Here is a 12,672-nt window from a genome sequence, read left to right as displayed (position 1 = left end):
GTAACCATGCTACTGGCCCTGGCTTCAGCCAGGAGAGTGTCAGAATTGGCGGCTTTATCGTATAAAAGCCCATATCTGATTTTCCATTCGGACAGGGCAGAACTGCGGATGCGTCCTCAGTTTCTGCCTAAGGTGGTGTCAGCGTTTCACCTGAACCAGCCTATTGTGGTGCCTGCGGCTACTAGCGATTTGGAGGATTCCAAGTTGCTGGACGTTGTCAGGGCATTGAAAATATATATTTCAAGGACGGCTGGAGTCAGAAAATCTGACTCGCTGTTTATACTGTATGCACCCAACAAGTTGGGTGCTCCTGCTTCTAAGCAGACGATTGCTCGTTGGATTTGTAGCACAATTCAACTTGCACATTCTGTGGCAGGCCTGCCACAGCCTAAATCTGTCAAGGCCCATTCCACAAGGAAGGTGGGCTCATCCTGGGCGGCTGCCCGAGGGGTCTCGGCATTACAACTCTGCCGAGCAGCTACGTGGTCGGGGGAGAACACGTTTGTAAAATTCTACAAATTTGATACCCTGGCTAAAGAGGACCTGGAGTTCTCTCATTCGGTGCTGCAGAGTCATCCGCACTCTCCCGCCCGTTTGGGAGCTTTGGTATAATCCCCATGGTCCTGACGGAGTCCCCAGCATCCACTAGGACGTCAGAGAAAATAAGATTTTACTTACCGATAAATCTATTTCTCGTAGTCCGTAGTGGATGCTGGGCGCCCATCCCAAGTGCGGATTGTCTGCAATACTTGTACATAGTTATTGTTCAAAAAAATCGGGTTGTTATTGTTGTGAGCCGTCTGTTCAGAGGCTCCTACGTTTGTCATACTGTTAACTGGGTTCAGATCACAAGTTGTACGGTGTGATTGGTGTGGCTGGTATGAGTCTTACCCGGGATTCAAAATCCTTCCTTATTGTGTACGCTCGTCCGGGCACAGTATCCTAACTGAGGCTTGGAGGAGGGTCATAGGGGGAGGAGCCAGTGCACACCACCTGATCCTAAAGCTTTATTTTTGTGCCCTGTCTCCTGCGGAGCCGCTAATCCCCATGGTCCTGACGGAGTCCCCAGCATCCACTACGGACTACGAGAAATAGATTTATCGGTAAATAAAATCTTATTTTTTTTTTTATTTTTTTATTTAGACAACCACCTCATTGCATTCCTGAAACATACAGCAACGCAACCCTGTGGTACAAAAGCTTTGCCACTGTTCGGGACGCTGGGACAAAGTATGCGCAGGACTATAACCCTTTCTGGTGTTATAAGGGAGCTATTGGGAAGGTGTACCATGCTTTAAATCCAAAGCTCACAGTCATTGTTCCAGAGGTGAGTATGTTATTGGATAGTTTTACAAACACTTGAATTCTTTACACTACATCTTCCACTAATGTAAAACTCTCTCTAGGTGATAAGGATATTTATTTTATTTGGGTTCCCATATTTTGCTAATCATCGATATTTCTTCCTTTATAAGCCACCTGCAGCCATCACTCTGCTCTCATATATATTTATTCATACAATATTGGATTTCCCCTGCCACTAACACTGATGGAACCAATAAAACTTGGTGTCTCATTGCTGTATGCTGCCACTACGTTAGAGCTAACCCAGAATTACTCAGTCAGTTACCTGTAAGCAGTCAGAATATTTTACAAAATGAAAGGAAGATTTTAACAAACCGAATTTAGGCATTTCTTGTCTGCTATGTGAGTGACTTGGGGGCAGATTTATTAAGCTCGTGAAGTGATAAAGTGGAAGGTGATAAAGGACCAGCCAATCAGATCCTCACTACCATGTTACAGGCTGGGTTTGAAAAATGACAGTTAGGAGCTGACTGGCTGGTGCTTTATCACTTTCCAATGTATCACTTCACCAAGCTTAATAAATCTGCCCCTTAATAAATCCACAATCAGGACACAAATGTAAGCCTACCCGATAAGCACTTGGTCATTTTGCATAACATAAGTAGTAGGTGGAGTCTAGTCACCAATTTTTATTTTATTGCGTTTCACCAATAAAAATGCCACCCACACAAAAAATACGCTTGCACGTGCACCATTTGATTTGTATTTCCTACAGACACTTTATCAGGTAAACATTTATCTGACTTAGATAAATTACCACGTGGTTATTAGCCCCAAAGTCAGGAGTTATCAGGGATTTTTTTTTCACCTGCCTCAGCGAATCAACCAAAAAAATCCCTGATAACTACCTCATGGAACAGATTGTGTGTGTTAGCACCCGATAACATGCTACTTTAATGGGCATTAAAAAAGGCTGTCTGGTTAAAGCCCGAGGCTACTTCCCTTTTTACCTGTGAAAAGTTTTCATGGGTAATTGAATTCCAGACTGAAGTATATCAACAGACAATTTAAATCTCCATTTTAACCAAATCTATTTCCTTCCATACTATATGCTATGTAAACGTATAACTACTAGAGAAAAACATATGGGTATCTTATCGGATAGCCTCCATTTGGAGGTATCTGCCATAATATCATTGCTCTACCCCATAAACATGTTTATGGTAAGCACAGAGAGATGCTATACTTTTTTTTTTTTTGCACCTAGAATGAGTCCCAAGTAAAAAGAAAAAAAAAAACTCTTTTAAATTACGGGAAAGGTACAAGAAAACATGTTCCCTCGCTACTTAAGGGCCCCATACACTACAACGATAGGCTGAAGTCGGAGGCGATTTCCCTTGAACTCTCCCGGGAGTGGTTCCATACGATTCCATAAGATTTGGTACATTTTGCATGCGATATATCGTATGCGATACCAGCCATGCCTGCGGGAACCGACATATCACGAGTGCAGCACTAACGATCTAGGGGAGCCGATCCGACCCTCACGGGAACACGCATCGGATAGTATCGGAAACGCATCCAAAATGCCTGATTTCACCAAATATATTGTCCCGAATGCCTGAAATTGGATGAAATCGGGCATTATTGTTCTAGTGTATGGGGCCCTTAAGTGTCAATAAAAAAATTGTTTATAATATACATCCAGGTATGAAACTTCTAGTATACTCGCCAACATAAGCACCTTGAGTCCTGTTGGAGAAAGAGTGCTATATAAATAAAATTATTATTAACTGTCAATTCCTTATAACATTTAAAACCTAGATAATACTGTACACTCCCATTTTCTTCATTGATAACTGTCCAATGTTGAAGTGTTTGCATTGCTTAAGTCATGGTTTATATTCACTTTGCACTTACATTCTCAGAAATGTCCCTAACCCTTGGGGAATTCAGTTGGAGGCGAAGGGTGCAAATTACTATTACCGCAGTGTTTAAATTCTGACAACAGCATCGTTCGGCTGCCTGGCCAAATCTCAAATTCGCCCAAAAGTGCTCGCTACCTTATGGTGTGAAATCGGGATGCCATGCTGATAAGGCTAGGTAAATTAATTTGCCTGTAATTGAATTCCCATTAGACTCATAAAATGACAGACATGGTGCAGTACCCTCTAAATTTCAGTGTAATCTACTTTTCATTTCTTTGCCCCACCCCGAAGCTGTTTAATGAACATGCTGACCTCCAGTGACTAACTATTGTAGGTGTACCGTGGAGGGAGTTCATGTTATGACCTTACTTCCCCCCCCAATATTACTGTGTGCAACTTTTATTTCACAATAGGTGTCCTTTTAAGCTTGGGTGCAATGAACTCTGTACGGCTGATTGATGTAGCACTTGATTGTACTGTAGTACAAGGAATAAGAACAATGAAATGTTGCTGAGAAGAAGTTCAGTAAGTGCAGCTTCAGTGGAGTGATGTAGATTGGATATTGTCTGTCAAGTAGGACGGTAGTGTTCATACACCGTATCAGTTGTTGCACAGAGGCCTGCATGTGTTGTTACTAGTAACAGGCCAATGTGTATCCTCAACGGCATCAAGGCAAGGGAACCAAATCCGTTATTGTGGGAGCTAATTTAACAATCATCATTTATAGATAAGATGGTACAAAACTTCACCTAGAAGTGATGTAATATAACTGCACGTGTTAAAAAAAAAAAAAACCACAGGTGAGCCAAGACCAGTTTATAGACCGTTTTCCCCACTGGTAGTGATTTAACCTATTTTCTCTTTTTCATTCATGTTGTTTTGCATTATCTTGAGAAGGGGTTATACAGTAGTTAGACATTTGGATTACTTGCAGTACATTTACAACATGGATGGTGTAATAGTTAGCATTACTGCCTCACAGCACTGAGGTCATGGGTTCAATTCCCATCATGGCCCTAACTGTGTGGAGTTTGTATATTCTCCCCGTATTTGCGTGGGTTTCCTCCGGGTACTCCGGTTTCCTCCCACAATCCAAAAATATACTGGTAGGTTAATTGGCTTCCAACAAAATTAACCCTAGTGAATGTGTCTGTGTGTACATGTGATAGGGAATAAAGATTGTAAGCTCCACTGGGGCAGGGACTGATGTGAATGGGCAAAACATTCTCTGTAAAGCGCTGCGGAATATGTGTGCGCTATATAAGTAACTGGTAATAAATAAATAAATGGTATACTGCTGTGAACTAGAATTCTGACTAAACCATAAATGGACCAATAAGCTGTCTTTTAATTAGATGTAAAGTACTTTTAAATGAAGCCACATCTAATTTATGTCTATCTTGTCAGTTCAATGACTATTCACCAATACGGAATGCTTGTTATCATTATTATACCTTCCTATCATCACTTGATGATTGCAGTTACCTGCTTGTTGCAGTGGTGTCCTCGAGAGCAGTAGTAATCTGTTACTTGCAGTATAATTCTGCTTTTATTATGCACAATAAGTATTTGACTTAAGCTATAGTACATCTTGTTTTAACAATTCTGCATAAAAAATATTTCCCCTTTTGTAAATGTATTTTTATGCAATGGAATGGCTTCTTACAGGTTTGCCCCTTTATTTATTATCAGTTTTTGGTAGGGAATTTATGATTGTAGTAGGTATATCCTGATAAATGATTTAATAGTAGTACTGCAAACTCTGTCCTTGTCTGCTTGCTGTAATGCAAATCATATTCTAAGCCGTTGCCATATTTTGATGCAAGGTCAATGTTCCTTTTCATGTAATTCTTCATTTCTTTTTCATCCACTAGGGGTCACTGGAGTACTCTAGGGATATGGACGGTTCCACAGGAACTAGGCACTGAATAGTTAAACTTTGACTATACCTCCCCTCCATATCCCAGAGTACCTCAGTGTTTTTTCGGTGCTCACCGAGACTAGGCTTGTGGAAGTTGATCCACAATGACTGAATTTTTTGATTATTTTTTTTGGAATCCCTTTCCCCCTTCCAAGAAGGCGAGGGTCTGGGATAGGAAAGCTGCTGAAGCAGCTGTGGGTGTCGGACCTCTCTAGAAAAGCTCCCTCACTACCACGTGCAGGTCACCTGCAGTAAAAGGCTGACAGTGCTTACAGAGAAGCCCCGTCATTGCCCTCACCACAGGGCCCAGGTATGTTGAACGGGGCGGTCAGCTCACGCTGCCGCCCTGCTGTGTAGGATACTGTGTGTATGTGTGTGGCCGCTGCCTTCAGCCGCCCGCCGCCGCTTCCAGCGCCGCTGTTTATGCTGTGTCCCCCGCCGCTCTGAGCCGCGCCGGCCACGTTGATTTATGCATAGGCCGCTCCACGGTTCTATGCAGCGCGCTCCCCGGCTCTCGATGCCACTTCCAGCTCCCTCTCCACCATAGCCCGGCTCCGTGTATAGAGAACGATACACGGAGTACGGGGGGGGGGGGGGGGGGGGGGGCAAACAAATGTGAGTAACTTTGATGCCACAGTGATGTTCCCTGCACACAGAAATGTCAGGGTCACTGGATAAAATCTCATGATTCAACTCTTGTTGATAAAAGAAGTATGTTTACTAGAATACAGCAGCGCTGCATATGTATTACATTAGGCTATTAAGTCTTTGTTGAACAGGATACATGTTGCTCATATATGTGCAGGTTTGAATGCAACATAGTATGTTTATTAAATCTGCTTACATAATTATAAGTCTGCATATTTAACCATTTTTCCTGTTATTTTTCCAGAATTTCCTGTATTACATCTCTCCTCCATTGAAGGCGCAGGGGTGTTAAGGGGAATTTGGAACCAGGCATATTGCTGACGTGTACTGCACTTGGCCAGATATATATTTGTAAAGACACCTTAGTGCTATTTACTGAGTCGCGCAAGTTGTATTTTGTATTGTCTGTCGGTATAATGAGTAAGACACCAGCAAAGACTATTATTCTTATCATAACTGTTTATAATGATATTATCCCAAAGACTGCAAATCTGAATCATGGCTGTGGTCAGCCAAATAATAAGAATTTACTTACCGATAATTCTATTTCTCATAGTCCGTAGTGGATGCTGGGGACTCCGAAAGGACCATGGGGAATAGCGGCTCCGCAGGAGACTGGGCACAAAAGTAAAAAGCTTTAGGACTACCTGGTGTGCACTGGCTCCTCCCCCTATGACCCTCCTCCAAGCCTCAGTTAGGATACTGTGCCCGGACGAGCGTACACAATAAGGAAGGATTTTGAATCCCGGGTAAGACTCATACCAGCCACACCAATCACACCGTACAACTTGTGATCTGAACCCAGTTAACAGCATGATAACAGAAGGAGCCTCTGAAAAGATGGCTCACAACAACAATAACCCGATTTTTGTAACAATAACTATGTACAAGTGATGCAGACAATCCGCACTTGGGATGGGCGCCCAGCATCCACTACGGACTATGAGAAATAGAATTATCGGTAAGTAAATTCTTATTTTCTCTAACGTCCTAGTGGATGCTGGGGACTCCGAAAGGACCATGGGGATTATACCAAAGCTCCCAAACGGGCGGGAGAGTGCGGATGACTCTGCAGCACCGAATGAGAGAACTCCAGGTCCTCCTCAGCCAGGGTATCAAATTTGTAGAATTTAGCAAACGTGTTTGCCCCTGACCAAGTAGCTGCTCGGCAAAGTTGTAAAGCCGAGACCCCTCGGGCAGCCGCCCAAGATGAGCCCACTTTCCGTGTGGAATGGGCTTTTACAGATTTTGGCTGTGGCAGGCCTGCCACAGAATGTGCAAGCTGAATTGTACTACAAATCCAACGAGCAATTGTCTGCTTAGAAGCAGGAGCACCCAGCTTGTTGGGTGCATACAGGATAAACAGCGAATCAGATTTTCTGACTCCAGCCGTCCTGGAAACATATATTTTCAGGGCCCTGACTACGTCCAGCAACTTGGAATCCTCCAAGTCCCTAGTAGCCGCAGGCACCACAATAGGCTGGTTTAAGTGAAAAGCTGAAACCACCTTAGGGAGAAATTGAGGACGAGTCCTCAATTCTGCCCTGTCCGTATGAAAAATTAGGTAAGGGCTTTTATAGGATAAAGCCGCCAATTCTGAGACACGCCTGGCTGAAGCCAGGGCTAACAGCATTACCACTTTCCATGTGAGATATTTTAAGTCCACAGTGGTGAGTGGTTCAAACCAATGTGATTTTAGGAATCCCAAAACTACATTGAGATCCCAAGGTGCCACTGGAGGCACAAAAGGAGGCTGTATATGCAGTACTCCCTTGACAAACGTCTGAACTTCAGGAACAGAAGCCAGTTCTTTTTGGAAGAATATTGACAGGGCCGAAATTTGAACCTTAATGGACCCCAATTTGAGGCCCATAGACAGTCCTGTTTGCAGGAAATGCAGGAAACGACCCAGTTGAAATTCCTCTGTAGGGGCCTTCCTGGCCTCGCACCACGCAACATATTTACGCCAAATACGGTGATAATGTTGTACGGTTACATCCTTCCTGGCTTTGATCAGGGTAGGGATGACTTCATCCGGAATGCCTTTTTCCTTCAGGATCCGGCGTTCAACCGCCATGCCGTCAAACGCAGCCGCGGTAAGTCTTGGAACAGACATGGTCCCTGCTGGAGCAGGTCCTTTCTTAGAGGTAGAGGCCACGGGTCTTCCGTGAGCATCTCTTGAATTTCCGGGTACTAAGTCCTTCTTGGCCAATCCGGAGCCACGAGTATAGTCTTTACTCCTCTCCTTCTTATGATTCTCAGTACTTTTGGTATGAGAGGCAGAGGAGGGAACACATACACTGACTGGTACACCCACGGTGTTACCAGAGCGTCCACAGCTATTGCCTGAGGGTCCCTTGACCTGGCGCAATATCTGTCCAGTTTTTTGTTGAGGCGGGACGCCATCATGTCCACCTTTTTGGTTTTTCCCAACGGTTCACAGTCATGTGGAAGACTTCTGGGTGAAGTCCCCACTCCCCCGGGTGAAGATCGTGTCTGCTGAGGAAGTCTGCTTCCCAGTTGTCCACTCCCGGAATGAACACTGCTGACAGTGCTATCACATGATTCTCCGCCCAGCGAAGAATCCTTGCCACTTCCATCATTGCCCTCCTGCTTCTTGTGCCGCCCTGTCTGTTTACGTGGGCGACTGCCGTGATGTTGTCCGACTGGATCAACACCGGCTGACCCTGAAGCAGAGGTCTTGCCTGACTTAGGGCATTGTAAATGGCCCTTAGTTCCAGGATATTTATGTGAAGTGACGTTTCCATGCTTGACCACAAGCCCTGGACATTTCTTCCCTGTGTGACTGCTCCCCAGCCTCTCAGGCTGGCATCCGTGGTCACCAGGACCCAATCCTGAATGCCGAATCTGCGGCCCTCTAGGAGATGAGCACTCTGTAACCACCACAGGAGAGACACCCTTGTCCTTGGAGACAGGGTTATCCGCTGATGCATTTGAAGATGCGATCCGGACCATTTGTCCAGCAGATCCCACTGAAAAGTTCTTGCGTGGAATCTGCCGAATGGAATCGCTTCGTAAGAAGCCACCAGCTTTCCCAGGACCCTTGTGCATTGATGTACTGACACTTGGCCTGGTCTTAGGAGGTTCCTGACTAGGTCGGATAACTCCTTGGCCTTCTTCTCCGGGAGAAACACCTTTTTCTGTACTGTGTCCAGAATCATCCCTAGGAACAGCAGACGTGTCGTCGGAATCAGCTGCGATTTTGGAATATTTAGAATCCATCCGTGCTGTCGTAGTACTACTTGAGATAGTGCTACTCCGACCTCTAACTGTTCTCTGGACCTTGCCCTTATCAGGAGATCGTCCAAGTAAGGGATAATTAAGACGCCTTTTCTTCGAAGAAGAATCATCATTTCGGCCATTACCTTGGTAAAGACCCGGGGTGCCGTGGACAATCCAAGCGGCAGCGTCTGAAACTGATAGTGACAGTTCTGTACCACAAACCTGAGGTACCCTTGGTGAGAAGGGCAAATTGGGACATGGAGGTAAGCATCCTTGATGTCCAGAGACACCATATAGTCCCCTTCTTCCAGGTTCGCTATCGCTGCTCTGAGTGACTCCATCTTGAACTTGAACCTTTTTATGTAAGTGTTCAAGGATTTCAGATTTAAAATGGGTCTCACCGAGCCGTCCGGCTTCGGTACCACAAACAGCGTGGAATAATACCCCTTTCCCTGTTGTAGGAGGGGTACCTTGATTATCACCTGCTGGGAATACAGCTTGTGAATGGCTTCCAATACCGCCTCCCTGTCGGGGGGAGACGTTGGTAAAGCAGACTTCAGGAACCGTCAGACTTCAGGAACCGGCGAGGGGGAGACGTCTCGAATTCCGATAGACCGACCCCAAATAACTCCTCCCCTTTATACGGCAATACTTCCATATGCCGTTTGGAATCCGCATCCCCTGACCACTGTCGCGTCCATAATCCTCTTCTGGCAGAAATGGACATCGCACTTACTCTTGATGCCAGAGTGCAAATATCCCTCTGTGCATCTCGCATATATAGAAATGCATCCTTTAAATGCTCTATAGTCAATAATATATTGTCCCTGTCCAGGGTATCAATATTTTCAGTCAGGGAATCCGACCAAGCCACCCCAGCACTGCACATCCAGGCTGAGGCGATTGCTGGTCGCAGTATAATACCAGTATGTGTGTATATACTTTTAAGGATATTTTCCAGCTTCCTATCAGCTGGTTCCTTGAGGGCGGCCGTATCAGGGGACGGTAACGCCACTTGTTTTGATAAGCGTGTGAGCGCCTTATCTACGCTAGGGGGTGTTTCCCAACGCGCCCTAACCTCTGGCGGGAAAGGGTATAATGCCAATAACTTTTTAGAAATTAGCAGTTTTTTATCGGGGGAAACCCACGCTTCATCACACACCTCATTTAATTCATCTGATTCGGGAAAAACTACGGGTAGTTTTTTCACACCCCACATAATACCCTTTTTTGTGGTACTTGTAGTATCAGAAATGTTCAAAACCTCCTTCATTGCCGTGATCATGTAACGTGTGGCCCTACTGGAAAATACGTTTGTTTCCTCACCGTCGACACTGGAGTCAGTGTCCGTGTCTGTATCGACCTGAGGTAACGGGCGCTTTAGAGCCCCTGACGGTGTTTGAGACGCCTGTACAGGTATTAACTGATTTGCCGGCTGTCTCATGTCGTCAACAGTCTTTTGTAAAGTGCTGACACTATCACGTAATTCTTTCCATAAGACCATCCAGTCAGGTGTCGACTCCCTAGGGGGTGACATCACTAACACAGGCAATTGCTCCGCCTCCACACCATTTTCCTCCTCATACATGTCGACACAACGTACCGACACACAGCACACACACAGGGAATGCTCTGATAGAGGACAGGACCCCACTAGCCCTTTGGGGAGACAGAGGGAGAGTTTGCCAGCACACACCAGAGCGCTATATATATACAGGGATAACCTTATATAAGTGTTTTTCCCTAATATAGCTGCTGTATATATTTATATGCCAATTTAGTGCCCCCCCTCTCTTGTTTTACCCTGTTTCTGTAGTGCAGGACTGCAGGGGAGAGTCAGGGAGCCTTCCTCCAACGGAGCTGTGAGGAAAAAATGGCGCCAGTGTGCTGAGGAGATAGGCTCCGCCCCTTTTTCGGCGGCCTTTCTCCCGCTTTTTTATGTAAAAATAGGCAGGGGTTAAATACATCCATATAGCCCAGGAGCTATATGTGATGTATTTTTTGCCAAAAAAGGTGTTTTTATTGCGTCTCAGGGCGCCCTCCCCCAGCGCCCTGCACCCTCAGTGACCGGAGTGTGAAGTGTGCTGAGAGCAATGGCGCACAGCTGCGGTGCTGTGCGCTACCTTAGTGAAGACAGGACGTCTTCTGCCGCCGATTTTCCGGACGTCTTCTGGCTCTGTAAGGGGGACGGCGGCGCGGCTCCGGGACCCATCCATGGCTGGGCCTGTGATCGTCCCTCTGGAGCTAATGTCCAGTAGCCTAAGAAGCCCAATCCACTCTGCACGCAGGTGAGTTCGCTTCTTCTCCCCTTAGTCCCTCGATGCAGTGAGCCTGGTGCCAGCAGGTCTCACTGAAAATAAAAAAACCTATTTAAACTTTTACTCTAAGCAGCACAGGAGAGCCACCTAGATTGCACCCTTCTCGTTCGGGCACAAAATCTTAACTGAGGCTTGGAGGAGGGTCATAGGGGGAGGAGCCAGTGCACACCAGGTAGTCCTAAAGCTTTTTACTTTTGTGCCCAGTCTCCTGCGGAGCCGCTATTCCCCATGGTCCTTTCGGAGTCCCCAGCATCCACTAGGACGTTAGAGAAACTGGCTTTGTTCACTGTTGTAAAGTAAGATGTGTTATACAATTGGTCAGCACATGGTGATTATAAAACAGTATCTGTGGAGCACTGCAAGCATTGTGAGTTCAGGCTCACCTGCAGCAGCTTTGCTTAATTCACTTAGCCACACCACAATTGGATACGCCCGATCTCATCTGATCTTGGAAGCTGAGCAGTGTTGGGCCTGGTTAGCCACCTGGGAATACAAGGTGCTGTAGGTATTTTTAAATCTACAGCCACACCACACTGGATTCGGGACCCATTAACTAAGCTGCGGTTAAGCAGCAGACTTCTCCGGTTTTTAAGCCTGTGAGTGGTCACATTTAGTTTCAGGCTTCTAAGAATTATTATACTTCTGAATCAGGATATATCTGGATATATGTATATGGGTATATAATATATATGTGTGTATGTATGCATATATTAAATATATATATATATATAAGGTCTTAGTATGTGTGAATATACATGGTTGTATATGTGTATATATGTATATGTGTGTGTATATATGTGTGTGTGTGTGTATGTATATGTATATATATATATATATATATATATATATATATAATATGCTGACATTAAAAATCTATTTTGGCAAAACTACAGTGGCGCAATTGGTCAGCACACAGTGCTTATTAAACAGTATCTGTTGAGCACTGCAAACATTGTGAGTTCAGGCCTCACCTCCCCAGATCCCCAGTAGCCTAATGGATAGGACACTGCCCTCCTAAACCAGGGATTGTGGGTTCAGGTACCATCTGGATTGCAAGTCACTACAGCAACCATTTCATCACCAGAGTTGATGTTTAAACAGCAGCTTTTGCTTATTATTTTTACAGGTGGCTCTGTAGCCAAGTGGTTAGGCTTCCCGCCCACAGTGAACATTGTGATTGCATGGACACTGGTTCAGATCCTGGTTTAACAGGTGTAATATTAATATATAATAATAAAAAAATAAAATAAAAAAAAACATGGTAGGACACCATTTTTTACGTTACTTCCTGGGTCTTTGCTGGAGGTTG

At 45.0% G+C, this 12,672-nt stretch overlaps 1 protein-coding gene across 1 annotated transcript in view; it reads left to right on the top strand.

The window, feature by feature from the left end:
- Positions 1 to 12,672, top strand: part of TMEM248 (transmembrane protein 248) — an 85,467-nt gene that overhangs the window by 57,880 nt on the left and 14,915 nt on the right. The window contains exon 5 of the mRNA XM_063955989.1: positions 1,144 to 1,327. Within this exon, the coding sequence (XP_063812059.1) occupies positions 1,144 to 1,327 (184 nt within the window). The remainder of the gene's footprint in view (positions 1 to 1,143; positions 1,328 to 12,672) is intronic.

Source organism: Pseudophryne corroboree, chromosome 2 (assembly GCF_028390025.1).
Source record: "Pseudophryne corroboree isolate aPseCor3 chromosome 2, aPseCor3.hap2, whole genome shotgun sequence".
In the NCBI taxonomy this organism is placed as follows: Eukaryota; Metazoa; Chordata; class Amphibia; order Anura; family Myobatrachidae; genus Pseudophryne; species Pseudophryne corroboree.
Note: the sequence above shows the minus strand (reverse complement) of the source record. Positions and strands in the feature narration are given on the sequence as shown.